We start from the raw sequence: 15,786 nt of genomic DNA, 5'->3' as shown, positions 1-15,786 counted from the left end.
TTCAATTGCCTTGTTGGTGAAATGTGCTACACAAATAAACTAAACTCTGGAATGGCCAGCCTGAAGAGACTGAGTCAGCAAATTTAGTTTCACCAATTTAAACACTTGAAATAAGCTTTTGTAATCGTTTTTTGCTTTTTTTTTAAGCCATTGCTTTTTTATTTTCTCATATGTTGTCTCAACTAGTTTTTAAATTAATCTCTTCTACCTTGAGGCCAGTTTATTTCTTCTGTTCAGTAAAACACTCAGCAACCGCACAAAAGCAGCATTTACTGGTGTTCAAGATACAGTGGAGCAGAATCCTGAGGGTTACAAATATGCAACAGAACTAAAATAGTCTCTTTAATGGACTTTGAAAACATGCACTGATACATGATGGATTTGATAATATACTCAGTGTTGTGGCAGTATTTCGTGACTATTTCTGCTCTGTTGTATCTTTTTCTTCCATCTCTGTGTGCTGCTGTTTTTCCCCCCGAATAAAATGAAAGCCCTGTGGGAAGTGACATTTCACAGCCCAACAGGGGGAAATAATCAAAAGGGACAAAATGCTAACGCAGACTTCCTATTCTTCTCCACATTTACTGTTACATCTTAAACAGTCTATGAAAACCTCTCTGGTTGCAGGTCACCCTTCTTTCTGCATCAACCCCTCCTCCTATCTTTGCTGCTTATTCCGTCCTACCACCACCGCCACCCCGGAGTCTGTTTGCCTTTCTTCCTGTTTACACCTCGCTCTTCGTCTCTTTTCTGTTTGTTTTCCCTCCTGCGGGTGCTGCGTCATAAACACTCCGTATCCCACGGCGTTTTGAAGAGGCTCTTTTTAATGGAAGCCAACTGTCACACAGAAATGTGCACGCACACCTCTAGCTATGTGACCGAACCTCTACGGCGAGGTGTACATCGGCAGAGGAAAACACACTCGTGAATGCCCACTTGCTGGGGAACGCGCGCACGGTCACTTATAGCTGATGAGCCTGATAGGTTTGTAGGCACCAAAATAAAAACATGTGTATGCCGATAGATCTGAAGGACACGTTACAGGCCCACACACACACGCGCTCGCAGATAAACACTTCACACACCCCACAGTGTTTCGTATAAACAGACCCTTCTGGTGGTCTCTCTCTCTCTCTCTCTCTCTCTCTCTCCCCATCACTCCTCTCAATCTCTTCATCTTTTGATGGTCCTCTTCATTTTCACCTCGCACCATGTCCCCCCCCCCTCTCACTTGCTCGTTCTGTGCGCCCCCTCACTCCCCCTCTCTCTCTCTCTCTCTCTGCCCCTCGCTCCACATCTGCCTGTCCATTCCTTTCTTCTCTGCCTCCACTCTTCAGAGGGCTCTTCATTTCACTGGAACGATGGATGAGAGGCCAGGGCCATCTGCAAGAGCTGATAAAACCACCCGCAAACGCGTGCACGCACACACACAAACACACGCTTGCTCGCTCGCTGATACTGACATACATGCAGATGCAGAAACAAGGAGACAAATGCATACAGAGATATAGATGCTTCACTAAACCTCTAAAAAGGCACACACACACTCCAATAAACACAGTGGGAGAAAAAAAAAGTGTTACCACGGCATTAGACACAAAGACAAACACACACCCACTACAACCAGAGAGCAGTTATGTAGGACACATGCGCTCAAACCTCTTAGACATATTCTGGATGTCAAGAGAGAGAGCGAGCAAGGAAGAAAAGAAAATGAGGGAGAGATGAAAGGAAACGCCACAAAAAAGTGTAAAATTAACTAGATGAGATCTGGAATAAAGATGAGCAGGGAAAGAGTTGAGGAAACATGACGGAGGGGGTGTAAAAAAAAAAAGATGTGCAAGAGATGGAAAGCAGCGAAGAAGAGTGGGTGAAGAGGCGGGATGAAAACGAGGGATGGACACGAACAGCCTGAAGGACAGATTATGCAGAGAGAGGTAGAGATGAGGAGGAGAGATGAAGGAGAAGGGAAAGTTGAAGGGTTGGTCAACAAGTCGGAAGATGACATGGAAGCTTGGCAAAAACAGAAATATCAAAAAAACTTTCCAAAATGAGCAAGTCGAACTCGAGTTGAACAAGTACCGTCCTCAGAGAACAACAGTTTCTACAGTGGGACATTTGCATACATAGTAGAGCTAACTGCTTTGGTGTCTGTGGGATCAAACGCTGAACAATGCTCATTAGTGTGTACACTGTATCTACACTCCACACAAGCATGCACACACACGTCTATCCATTAATAATATATTCTCTATAATTATCCTGATAAATATTGAGCATGTCGTATGTTTTGGGGACATGGTTGCCTCATCTCTGTCAAACGGGCCCAACATGAGGGCTCACGCTAATTGATTTCACTGTAATTTCCCTTTTTGGTGATCAGAAAGACCACCGACTAATGTGCGAGCCAACACGCTCGCAGACAGGGCTCTGGATTGTCATACGCCTGCTCGCTTCAACAAGTCAGAGGTAAAAGGGTTTGCTGCGGCTCCTGTCATACTAATGCAGAACCGCTGGAGGACATGAGGGACTTTTTAGAACGGTTACCACCGAAAAAATTCCGGGAGGTCTTCTTCAGTCATTCTATTTTCTCCCCATTAACATGCAGCCAATCGCTTGTCTGCCAGTCCAACTGAGTAGCCACACTCTCAGAGGAAACGCGTGGCTGCTGTCACTAATACCAATTAAAAGTTGTGACTTTGCCTAAGAAAACGAGGTCAGATTCGTGTTTGTGATGAGGCTGGCTTTTCTCTATGCTGCCTTGGCAACAGCGGGTCACATATTCTAAAAATCGGTCCCCCAAGAGAAATTATTTGAAACAAGCCAACTCGGTTGGTTTACTGGTACAAAGTACCGCTGTGCCAGATTTGACAGGCTGTGCTATGCTACATTTGGATGCTACAGAAAGAAAGAGCTATCCTACATCGTCTGTAAACTTTCATTTTACATAAATTCATTCCTAAATTAAAAATGTTGTTTACCAGTTTTGCTTATTCTATATTTAGATGCATTTAAATCTGACATATTTACCAGAAAATCAGTCTCTGCATGGTAGTCAGTACTGCGCCGTTTACGCTGCTCGACTGTGAAAACAAAGTTATGCTACATGACATTTATGAAATCTTACGAGAAAACAAGTGTTTGTTGCCTCTCATCTAAAATCACTAGCATTGCTCATTTGATATGGATGATTACTGCAGTACATTTCAAACAAGCATAGGTGTCATTTCTCATCTCACGCTATTTAAAGTTTTCTTTGAACAAGTTTCTCACAGTCAAGTCTTATCTCTTCACGACATGCTGCAGGTTTTTTGTTTTTATATATAGAACATCTAATACAGCATGTGATGAAGAACACGGAGGAAACAATGTGTCAGAAACTTAATTTAACTTAATTTCATCCAACTCAATCATCACTGCAATGTTTTTATTCTGATCATTTCAGCTCTTTGTCCATCAATGGAAGGATAAATGTCTTTCATGGGGTAACAGCAGAACTACAGTACAGTCCAGTAAACTGAACATTTCCACAAATTCTGATTCATTTTATCAACTGATGCATCTTTCTGTTTTATCAATCAGGTCACCCATAACACCCAAAAATCCATAAAGTTGCTCAGTCAAGATCTCACTGTATTTTAAAAGAAGCCCTGGAGAACTGTTTGAGACAGTCAGGAAAGTTTTCATTTACACTTTCGATGCCCAGAGTTCTGCAATTCTGGGACCATGGAGATTTTTTATTTTTTTTCTTCGTAGAATAAAAAGAAAACACTTTTAGAGGAAAGCATTCTCGGGAAATGATTGCATGTACAATTTGAAGAGGGAAAAAAACAACACACTGGACTGAATGCTCACTTAGAAAATTCAGCGACAGTTCCTTCCTCCCATCCTGCCTCACATCACTCCTACTAAATAAAACAAGTCTCAGTGCACAGACACACACACACACCACTGAGGATTGTTCTAAATTAAGCACTGTCGTTTTGCACACTGTGCGCAAAAAAAGAAAAAACACGCTGAGTCGCAAAGAGGCCAGCCTTCACTAATATACAGGGGGCCTGATTAAAACTGACACACACGGCGCAGACATGGGAGATCACTATTTTTAAGCATAGAGTACTCTAATGGTGAACATGTACAGGCATGTATTCCACCACCACACACAAACCACCAACTACTGAATAAAGAGACAACTGTCTGAAAATACAGAGAGGAACCTTGAAGATATGACGACAGCACCAACCGAGAGAATTGTGGACGAGAGAGAGAGAGAGAGAGAGGGAGAGAGAGAGAGAGATAGAGAGAGAGAGAGAGAGAGAGAGAGAATGACAAATAGGCCAGTGTTAGCAAAAGAAAGATGGAGGCATATTGTGAAAAGAGGAAACGGGGGACCAGGTGTATATAAAGAGGAGGAGGAAGAGGAGGAGGAATCCGATTTAGAAATAAACAAGTTAGGGAGGGGCGAGCATGATGGAGGTATGGGGGACTAAGAAGCGACAAATAAGGAGAAGATTTCCATAGAGAGCAATGGAAGGAGGGAGAATGAGGAAAGCGGAGAGACAATAGGAAATGCAGAAATGAATGGAAAGGGGAGAGAGGCTGAGAGGGAAAACGATAGAGCTGGAGCATTAAAAATTAGATGGAGGGAGGAAAAGGCAGAAAGTGAATGCAAGACCTGCGAAAACAAATCAGCAACAGAAGAGAGGTGAGGAGCAAAAGAGGAAAAAGAACAAGAGTGGTAGAAGAAATAGACAAGAAATACACTGAAAACAGGGTGAAAGAAAACATGAAATATGAAGCTGCAAAAAAACAAATCAACTGACTGTGCAGAGGTAGAGAAGGAATGAGACAGAGGTACATGGGAGAGAGAGAGAGATGAGAAATGGAGAGAAAAAGAGTGAATAATAACTAGAAAGAAAAACTAGCATAGAGGAAAATGTGAAAATGGAAGAGGGGAGATAGCGACAGAACAGACAGAACATGAAAAACAGAAGAGGAATGATAAATGAGAAGAGTTAGGAGGGAGCGGATCGGCTCGAAAAACAACATAAACGACAGGAATATGAGGCTGGGAGGAGGCTTGTCGAGAGCGAGGACATTCAATTATAGACACAAACAAACCTGTACAGTATGTATGCAGGCACCTGGATATAAAATGTAGCCCACATACATAAACACGGGCGCAAAAACAAGGAGGACATTGATAGTGACAGCAGGAAGTGAAGAGGCTAGATGGGAATGAGTCCAGAAAAATGGGTGAGAGCAATAATGGGAGGGAAAAGATATGGTATATATATAGAATAGGACACCCATTACTGTACAAGGAGTTATACTGAGAAATAAAATATGGGTAGGGATGTAGTCGGTGGGAAGATGTATACAAAAAACAACATGTCACCGCTTCCTTTATGGCTCAGTCCAGGGCATGTGGGGGCTCTTTATGCAGCAGAGAAAATGATAGTGTTTGAACACCGTCATCACTTACTGGATCTTTTTTTTTTCTCCTCCAAGGTTCCAGCTAACAGTGTTAGATCGGTGTAAGATTATTCTACAAGGTGTGCAAGCCAAAAACTGATCAAAAGACTCAACACGGGTAAGATGAGCTGATGAGGAGGGAATCATTTCTCTTCAATTTTGATATTTCGGACACATTTTAGGTTGTTTTAGATTTTCTTTCTCAACACTGGGCTTGAATTTGCTTCTGCCCATGATAAATGAAAGTGGACATAAGGGAAGGGAAAGAAAAGGTACTGCAGAAATGACCTTCAAGCTGTTACTTCTCATCAGTGCAACAACTACAGCAATATACACTGTGTAAATCTTACAGTGTACATTTTTAGCTTCAAACTATAATAATTCTAATACTCCAAATTTTTCTATTGTCAACTTTCACACTAACCTCTACACTTTGTTCAGTTGCACTATATCAACTTCTACCACTTTAGCTCAGCCGACTCATCAAACCAGCGTTGCAGATGTTTCACCTACTATTGTGTGTGTGTGTCAACATATAATACGTGTGTGTTTGTACAGTATCTGAAAATACCCAGACGATCATTTGTACACTGATGTTTTTCCAATGAGGGGAGGGCGGCTGAATTACATATAAATATGGTGAGAAATAATGATGTCAACAAAAGTGTGTGAAGTGGTGCAAGCCCCAATTCTCATCTCAAGTGAAAGCAGCACAAAAATCACACTTGTGCACTCGTCTAATAGACACTGTACAGCACAATATTGTTCCACTTGTCTAATATATTCAATAAATTATTAAGTTAAGTTGTTTCTTAACTTTACAGTGTGATGAACTTGCTTGGTGCAACATGTTTGCTCATACTAAGCTAGGTTTAAACATATGTATAGCAGGCGCAACATCTAATTTCCTATTGCTATTCTGCACGTACAGGACACTTTTGCATTCATGCTTGGTTTTTCACTTTATTGTTCCTTTTAATGACGTCTAAGTGTTGAAATTTCTGCTTGAAAATGTCATGGAACTTATTTGCTCTATTGTTATTCCTCCGTGACATGTTATCCATTTACTATCCGTGCTGCAGCAGACCAATTTCCCAACAGGAATTATTTAACTTCATCTCCAAAAATTGAAACAGGTAATCATTACTACTCTCATTACTTGAAGGAGTTGTATATGATTGCAAGTGAATGCGGACTGAGTAACAGCAATGATCCCAAAAATCTATTGCATCGATTGCCTGTAATAGTTGGGATTTCCTTTACGGCACGTGGAACCAGGAGCAGTTAAAGTGAAAATCGAGAGTGTGACAGAGCATTTCAGGGAGTGCTCTCATGCATGTTTCCATGTTTTTAATAAGCTTTGAATGACAGTAGATTTTAGTGTTCAGCACTTTGGACTCTCTTGGAAGGGCTGCCGGAACAGGGCGAAAAACAAGTCTTACTGTATCGACTCATATGAGAAAAGACGTAAGAAGAAGGACAATGTAATCAGGGGCCAAAACCTCAAACACCAAACATTCCTCAGCACTTTCAATTGTTGAAAATTTGTGATTAAAATGTCTCTTACTCCATATTATTAGTAAAGATTTCTGCGCAGGTTTTATCTTATTAGTAATGATTCTTGCCTGCCTATTTTGATAAATGAAATTACAAAAGGGGGGATGACACGAGGAGAGAGAGGAGAAGGGAAGGAGACGCATCAGAGAGGCACGGAAGGGGAAAAGAAAGTGAGTCCATAATTGGACAATACCACCTAACGCATGAGCAGAGAATTGAGTGGAGGGTGCACTAATGGAGGAAAGGAAGAAATGTCACTCCATAAAATACTGGGCTAATTTGTGCCTATAATTACAATGGCGATGAGTGGCAGAGATGGAGAGGGGGGGGGTTGACCAGAGATTATGTAGGGAAAAAAAAAAACACTCACACCACCGCTGCCACACACTCCGCAGGAGTAAGTCAGCTCACGTCTGAGGCTCTCTACGCATGACCTTCTCAAGGTCAAAAGGTGGTTTCTTTGGAAATTACACCCTGTACGTCTGTGTGTGTCTGTACCTGCGGTGCTGGTGGTTTGTCCACCGGGTCAAGGGGTCTGTCATCTTACCGGAGTTAACAAGGTGGCGTGTGAACAGCGCGCGTGCCCCCTGCAATCTCTTTTGTTCTCCTTTCTGTGCATAACGCGTCACACTGAATACCACACCCAGCAGAGGGGACAAATGTGCGCCACTACAATGCAACCAAGGCTGGAACTCTGACAAAATGCTAAAAGATTTCAGCATGTCACGGAATAATTTTAGCACCATATGTCTACAAACTAGTTCTGTCTGCCTTGCTTTTTTTTTGAAGAAACTGAATGAGCAGAAGTGAAATGCTCAGATGTTTACAACTGTTTGATTGAATCACACGATACAGTAAGATCGTCATTCAACCTAAGAAAGATCAAACCAGGCCTTCCAGAGCTTAGTTGGCTTCATCCACTGTGGTTTATAAAATATCAGGCTATCAGGATCTGGGTTCTTTACCCTGTTGGCTGTACGTCCCATCACACAGCACCCTTTAAAAAGGCATTTTTCTGTTGTTTGCCAGGAGACAGAAGTAACAAGGAGGCAGCACGTCATGCTGCACTTCACTGCACCTCATGCGTCTACTTATCCTTCAAGGTGGCAGGAGGTTTTTTCTTTTTTTTGATCCATCAGAAAGTTACTGTGCGATCACTACTTTCACTCATTTATACACACTGAGGTCAACGCAACTGCTTTAGCAAGTCACTGGACTCACTTGATGCCACGCATACCATGATTAGAAAATAAGCTTGCATACATATAGGCTATATGTTCCTGATACATCACAGGTTTCTGGTTGATCTGCTTTACACTCAGACCACAAATTAACATTGCACTTTAAGGAAAGCCAGTTGTTTGGTCCGCATCAGAGTTGTACACACTATAAATCAAAGCTACTCTTTAATTCTGCTACATACTGGTTTATTTGTCGCTGAGGCTTTCAAACTTAACAAGCACAAAACAACCCGAGCTTTTTCATCACCAATTACATAGGTGACTGACTGCTTTGTTTAGGGCAATGAAGAAAAAAAAAAGATAATGGTGGCGAATCATGACACTGTCAACAGGGGCGGACCGGTGTGGGGTGCAGGATGTCTGTGGTGATGTGTGAAGAAACACAAATGCTCTTCCTCTAATTAGGACTCAACCTATTTCCAAACTCAAATTTGTTCTGTGGAGGATGCGGCGCACACACACGCACATTCATGCAAAAAGAAACAGACAAGCCTGCAGATGCAAACACACACGCACACACACGCACACAAGCACACACACAGCAGTAGCATTGTAAAACGTATTATTAATAAAGTGAGTGACACATGCAAATGTGTTCCAATAAAAGAAACAAACAAGAGGAAGATCCATGTTGGAGGGGGGGTGATGGAAAGAGAGACAGACATGAGTAACGCTGGTTGACACATTGAGGAGAAAAGACGAATGATTTATGGGATGAATTATAGGACGGCAGCTGAATCCTTTTCTGATATTTAAATTCAGACTGATAAGGAATGAAAGATGGAGGGAGGAGGATGAAGAAGTGAGGTCTCCCTCCAGGCTGCCGGTACTGTCGGAGTAAGGGTTTCCATTCCTGTGAAGCTACGTGGGTCCACTGAATAGCACCATGACAGCAGGAGGGAAGGAGAGAGAGGGAAGGCAAAGTGGGGGGGAGGAAAGGGAAGAAGTGAAATGAGGTGCTGAGTAACAGGAGGAGGTGGATAATAGGAACACGGGGAGGAGACGAGAAAAAAACCTGCAGGATTTGGCCTTATTACTCGCTGTGTTTTGTGGAAGCCGAGATGGTGGGACGCATGGGGATGAGGGGAGAGTTGGGAAAGAGGAAAGGAGATATGGTGGGAATGTTAAGAGGACAAGAGAATCAGTAGATAGACATGCAGATGGAGAGAGGCCGATGAAATCAGGAAATAAGGTAACAAAACATGAGAAATTAGGAAAGGGCATCAGGTTTGGTGTGATGGAAAGATAGGATGAAAGCGGGAAAGAAAAAGATGGAGGACGGATTAAACAGTCAGGAATGATGCAGCGATCTAGATAAATGGAGATATCCTGAGATTGATGGATAGATGGAGACAAAAGAAGTGTGATCACTGCTCTCTTGTTGATGTTATCAGATATAGCCGCACACTTCTCACGTCACATTCACTGCTTTACTTCTGTACAGTGTGAAAAATCGATCAGGACCCCCCACCACCGCCCCTCCCGTTCAGATTTTCCCTGCAGTGTGCAATAAAAGCCATATTTCCCCCCTCTTTACTTTACAGGAGTAACGTGATTTTGGGCTTCAGTAAATTGTCTTCATCATCCACTTATCACACTATGGGAGTGCTTCATCGAATCTGCTTCACATCTCGCCAAGCTACACTGATCACAGAGCTTATATGCCAAAAGGTTGGTGGAAACGTTGGATGTGAAGAGCGTCCGCTGAAGAAAAAAATAAATTAAAATACAAAATGTCAAGGTGCTGCTTTAATACTCTTCCCCGCTCGCTTGATCCCAAAGCTCGCAGTCCATCCCTCCCCTGTCATCCTGTCGACAGGGCTGCCTCTACTCCCGCGCTTTGACATCCATCACTCCTGATCCTAGTCCCGCCACCCTCCACCCCCCAAACCTCACTTCACACCCTAGTTTTATTATATTCCCTCTATGTACCTCTTCTCTTTCTCTTTGGCTTCTTCGTTGCCTGAAAATGGCACCACCAGTGTTCTTTTTTGTGGCATCTTAAGAAGCTTCCCCTACTTATTTTTTTAAGGTGACATAAAAAACAGCAGTCACTTTTTAGCAGAGATATTCTAATATGACGTGCAAATCTTATTCTAGAGTTTAACCAGGACGTGTTTTGCTCCCAGAGCTGCCAATTAATTACTCTTTCTTCCTCGGTATTGCATATTGCAAGTTAAATATTTATGTGATCATAGATCATTTATTCTAATTTATCTACATTTTTAATTCAACTTTTATTAAATGATTTGCTGTTTAAGTGTACAGCATCCTAAAATGTATCCAATTTATATTATCCAAGTTGTGGTGGCCTGTTTTCAATGCAAAGCTTGAAGGAGCACTAATGTAGCTCACCGGGCGTTCAGGCTGGAAACAGGTCTGAAAGGAGGCTGGGTTTGTAGTCTTGCGTTCAGGTGCTGATGGGAATATCAAAGTCAGTAAGCAGGGTTGAATATTAAATCCATTTCCAGCCTCTGAGAAGGCCGATCACTGCACAGTGAATTATTAAACCACGAGAAAGGATTTTAAAACTCTGTAAATATATCACACTGGCAATTATTTAATCTTCTGTCCTGACAATTGTCAGGTAGTCAGTGGAAGTGCGAAACAGTGTGCATAGCGTTAAAGTGGAGCTCTGTGACAGCTCAAGCTGAAAATAATTTTTCCCTCAACCAATTTCTTTTTATATCATACCTTTAAGACTCCAGTAGACACATTATTACAATATTCTGAAAGCTTGGCAGGTTACCTTTGACCTTGGAAACAAACTATTGAGGTGATCATTAAGGCGCATGGAAAACACACAATACTCTCCAAGGCAGAGTAAGTGGACCTGAAATGGATATTGTCCAGTCAACTGAGAGTCAGTACTGTTTGCAGCAGGTTCGGTTAACACTTTTGCAGTGCCGTTTTCCTCTCTTCACGAGGGTGAACTGTCTGAAAAGCATTTAGTCGTCACAGAATAGAAAACTGTGTGCACTGCAGTGAACAGCACCAGGCAGTCATAGTGCAAGCACGGTGCAACAGCAGGGGGCACGAAACTGCAATTGTGAGTCAGACCTTTGGATAAAAGCTGAGTAATGGTTGTTTTTAATACTGTTCCACCTCTCCCCGTGCACACAGTCCATCCTACCTTGTTTGCTTCTGTTGCATCCTCTCTCATCTCCTTCACCTGCTCTGAAAGCTCCATTAAGGAAACAAGATAGAAAGCTCTTGTGTGCTTTTCCCTTTATCCATTTTCTCCCCAGAACAGAAAACGAAGTCAGAGACGCAAAACATGCGAGTACCCATTACTGATTTGACCTGTTGGATCTCGCTTCTGTTTTCTTCACAGACGCACATCAGTCTACTGACTCTGCACACAATATGAAAAACTTGTTCCTCCTCCTCGCTTTGATGCATTGAGATCTTCCATTTCTTCTGTCCTCACTCCCTCATTTCAAAAACACCCCATTTTCTTATCCTCCCCTTTGTTTTGCTGTCTTACTAATACTCTACTGCTATGTACAGGAGAGCTGATTTTTGTGCTTTATGGAAGATGTAGCCTTTCCATTACAGTGTATGACTCCTGCGCCCTCCTGCTGACACACAGCAGCTCTTCAGTGTTAAACACACTGAGTAAGTGACAGACAGCATTTTCAACAGGGCTATCACTGCATGAGTTTCAATTCAAAGTTTGGTGCCACTGCTGCATCCTTCGACCTCTGCTGTTTGGCCATTTGCTCCACTAAAATCTGGGCGTCTTGTCATGGTGCATTCGGTGTCGATTTCGAGCGACTCCACCTGCACTCGTCAAAGTGAATTATCCAAAACGCTCTGGGTGCCACAAGCTCAAAAGCGTAACAACTTCCTCACCTTCCTGCTCTCCGACTTCCACTACGTCACTCAGTCAGCGACCTTGTCACAGCCCTTCGGTAATAATTTATTCATCTGCTCCTCAAACGTGGCATTCTTCCATCCACGCTTTCCTGTGTTGATTGTGTTTGGTTCATTCATATTGCATGGCAATGGGGAGGCAGAGCTGCGTGTTGACACATTTCATAACTCGGCTGCACGGCTAAATGGTGTAGGAAAATGGAAAAAAATAAGACGTAGGTAGGGATGTGAGGAGGGAGAGTGAGATGGAAATGGGCAGTGGTGGGAGGGAATCGAGTGGGAGGGGAGCTGAAGAGGGAAAATACAGGGTTGAAACAAGGCAAAAAGTCCTTGAAGTGGGGAAAGGTCATGCAGTATCCTGTGGCTACTCTTCCCGGGCAAGTTGCTGAGAAAAGCACTATACAGCAAACAGCTATTTTCACAGTGAGAAGTAATGCACCCTGAAAGTGAGAACACCACATTATGGGCATGCTATTTAAAATAGCTTTTGGTGGGCCCATATCCCCAAACCAGGTGTGAATCCTAAATGTATGACGCTGATTTAAATACAGCTCAAAAAGCTAGATTCTCATATAAATGCTATATCTAATTGCCTGATCATTGAGCCACATAAATGTGTTAATAAACTGAAAAACAACTATCCCTGGGTGAGAAATGAATGACGTCAAATTCAATTGAAATAAATCTGTGTGCACAACACAGCCATTCATTTCTCACCCTCGCTCAGGACCGAGAGACAGATGATTTGTTTGATTGGAAAGCCACCAGCGCGAGTCAAATTCAATCACATCCAAGGAGTCAAAAATCACTGCGTTAAGTCAACAGGCAGTATTTTATTTACAGCGTCCATGACGAGCCGCAAGAAAGGGGGAAATCGTGAGAGATCAGAGGGTCTCCTGAATTTATAGTGTCCCCAGCTGCAATAAATTAGACATGCGGACAATAATAGCATACCATTGATAAGCTTCAGCCGCTTGTGTGCAGTCCTCAGCAGTAGATTACAGATTTCTGACAGGATACTGAAGGAAACTGAGTGCACGCTGCACATCATATTACTTGTTTTTTTTAGCATCTCTGCTCCGTTAAAGAATTAATTCAACTTTTATTCCTCTCAAGCAGTATCCTCCCACGTTCAGCAGAGTCTAGGCTACACACCAAACATAACCCGGCCATAGCCATTGAGCCCTGAAGGCTTTTAAGCGCTGTGCGCTGCTGAGGTCAAAACCACCATTATCTTTAACACACTGTTCAGTTTGTATTTATTCTGATTAATGGCTAGTTTCATTCTTATTAGGACCTAATTCTAATTCTAATCCAGCATTTTTATTGAATCAAAGTGGCTTTCATTACCATTTAATTATTTGTATCTCGCTTTGTGACACAACTGAGGCCCATAAAAGCTAATAGTAAGGCTAAAATGGGTGGGTGGGCGTATAGTGCAGGGTGAAGGGCAAAAGCACCTGACAGCAAAAAGGCATCCAGGGATCAGACCTCATCAGCGGGAGAGTGATTTGTGGAGACACAATGTGAAATGGCATATATGGTGTGTAGGATACGTGCTTGTGGATGGATACACACAGCGCTCATAGAGTGACCTTCTCATATGGACACCGTCAAGAAAAATTACCAGTTCTCTCACACACAGACACTCCCATTGCTGCACCAAGCATCTGAGCATAACATATTTAGAAACTAAACACCTAAATATACTGTGCATACAGCCCTCTCGCCGAGAGATGCAGATGAACACACACTCGTTCGGTCATGCAGGAACACACATGCACACATGGAAATCATGCCATCCCACTCACAGACCTCATATGGCAACGTGCGTTTATAATTGCAGCGCTGAAAGCTACTATATAGATCAATGTGACAGACCTATAATTCAAGTGCTGGTTGATCTCCGCAGCTGGGACTGTGTGCAGTGCACACGTGTCCACGCATACACACAGTTGGATGAGGACATTGTGTGATCACTTATCATTAAGCGCAATAACCTTACCTTCCTAGCATGCCGGAGAAACTACAGTGGATATGAATGAGCGCAGTTGTGCGTGTTATTTTCAGAGCGATATTTTTGACATGAACTCGGAACCAAACAACTGCGTGACACTGAAACTGATGCTCGTACTATAGATCCCGCCGAGAATCAACATCTACTCTGCAGCTCCTCACAGCTTTCAGTTCATTGCTCTCATTTGCCGCTATGTGTGCTTGCTGACGCCATACCGCTATGTACTGTAAATCACGAACACAGATGGTGTGCTGCATTCACAAACCTAAATGTCAAACGCAGGCTACGTTTGACATTTAACACAACACACAGCGCATACATTTGGCATGTGGCGAGACAGAGACTTCAATGTGAAGCCAAGTTTATATGACATATGGACTGAATGAAAACTGCCTACATTTAACATAATTAGCAAGAGAGAGAAATATGTTGAATCTGAGATGCAAAAAGCTAAATGTGCCAAATTGGAATCTGGCATTTTCCCACTCAATGTTGAGTTGCACAGAAATTTTGTTTCATTTTGTTTGCATGCTGCTTTTACTGGGAACCACGCAGTGTGTTATTTAGTAGGGCAAACATGGATGATGCCTGAGGTGGCTATTAACATATAAAATATTGAAGTTAGGCAGTTATTTGGAGAAAGGGGCTGGGAGACCACTTAAAATGTTGCACTTAAATCATGTAGGGTATGTTATTTTTGTCTTTCTGTCCTTTAGATCACTTAAAGCCTACTCTGAAGTATATATGCTGTATATATTCACCAGATTCAGACTTTGAAAGTGATGCTTCAAGAACAACCACAGATAAGGTACAGGCCTTCAGGCCATTTAGATAAACCCTACCTCAATCCTTCCAGTGTCTGGTTGGAAGCCTCTGGCTGGGTCTTCGGTTGTAACTCTGCATTGGATGGCACAGCCGTTCACCCTGATCTTGTCTTGTTTGAGGTTGAGCTCTGGCAGGCTGCGGCCTTCACAAACGTGCAGCTGGGCATGCACCAGGTCCACACTGTTGAAGAGGGAGAGAGTCGATAAGGTGAATAAATTGACTGAAGCCCTGAACATTGTGCAAGTAGCCCTTAATTTCCCTTGATGTCACTGCGGAGAACATTTCTGCTGTTTACTCCAAAGTTCAGAAGACCAGTAGGGCTATTTATTAAGTACTTCTTTAGCTATTCTTGGCCTCAGCTCAGAATGAGGAGAGTGAGGATGTGAGGATTTTTCCAGCACTTCTGCTTTGAAGAATCTGCGATGCGTGACAAGAACACAGTCCCACGTGGACACCTCATAATGACAAAAACAAAAGTAGATTAAAATGTTAAAAACTTTTGTTATAATTTGATGTTGCTGAAACAATGGCTCCTGGGAAAGCGAGCAAGAAACGGAAAATCTAGTTTGAAAACTACTAAATTAGCAACATTAACTTTTGTTTGATGAGATTAGCACGTGTGCTTAAGTGTGCTATAGAGAATTTCAATAAACCAGGACCGAGAATATGTAGAAGCAACAAGTGTGATTAAATTGTAAGTCTCTGCTTACATTAACAAATGTACATACAAGGCATTGCAGAGAAACCCAGCCTGTGGCTAATAAAAAACTGATTCACAGTGTTTGTGTGCAATGC

At 42.5% G+C, this 15,786-nt stretch overlaps 1 protein-coding gene across 4 annotated transcripts in view; it reads right to left on the bottom strand.

Annotated features, from left to right (window-relative positions):
* Window positions 1-15,786, bottom strand: part of pcxb (pyruvate carboxylase b) — a 263,642-nt gene that overhangs the window by 168,642 nt on the left and 79,214 nt on the right. For all 4 annotated transcript variants that reach the window (XM_010753969.3, XM_010753977.3, XM_019255626.2 and 1 more), the window contains one exon: window positions 15,009-15,171. In XM_010753969.3, the coding sequence (XP_010752271.2) occupies window positions 15,009-15,171 (163 nt within the window). The remainder of the gene's footprint in view (window positions 1-15,008; window positions 15,172-15,786) is intronic.

The sequence above is a fragment of the Larimichthys crocea genome, chromosome III (genome assembly GCF_000972845.2).
Source record: "Larimichthys crocea isolate SSNF chromosome III, L_crocea_2.0, whole genome shotgun sequence".
Taxonomy (NCBI): domain Eukaryota; kingdom Metazoa; phylum Chordata; class Actinopteri; family Sciaenidae; genus Larimichthys; species Larimichthys crocea.
The sequence above is the reverse complement of the archived record's forward strand: the minus strand, read 5'-3'. Positions and strand labels throughout refer to the sequence as shown.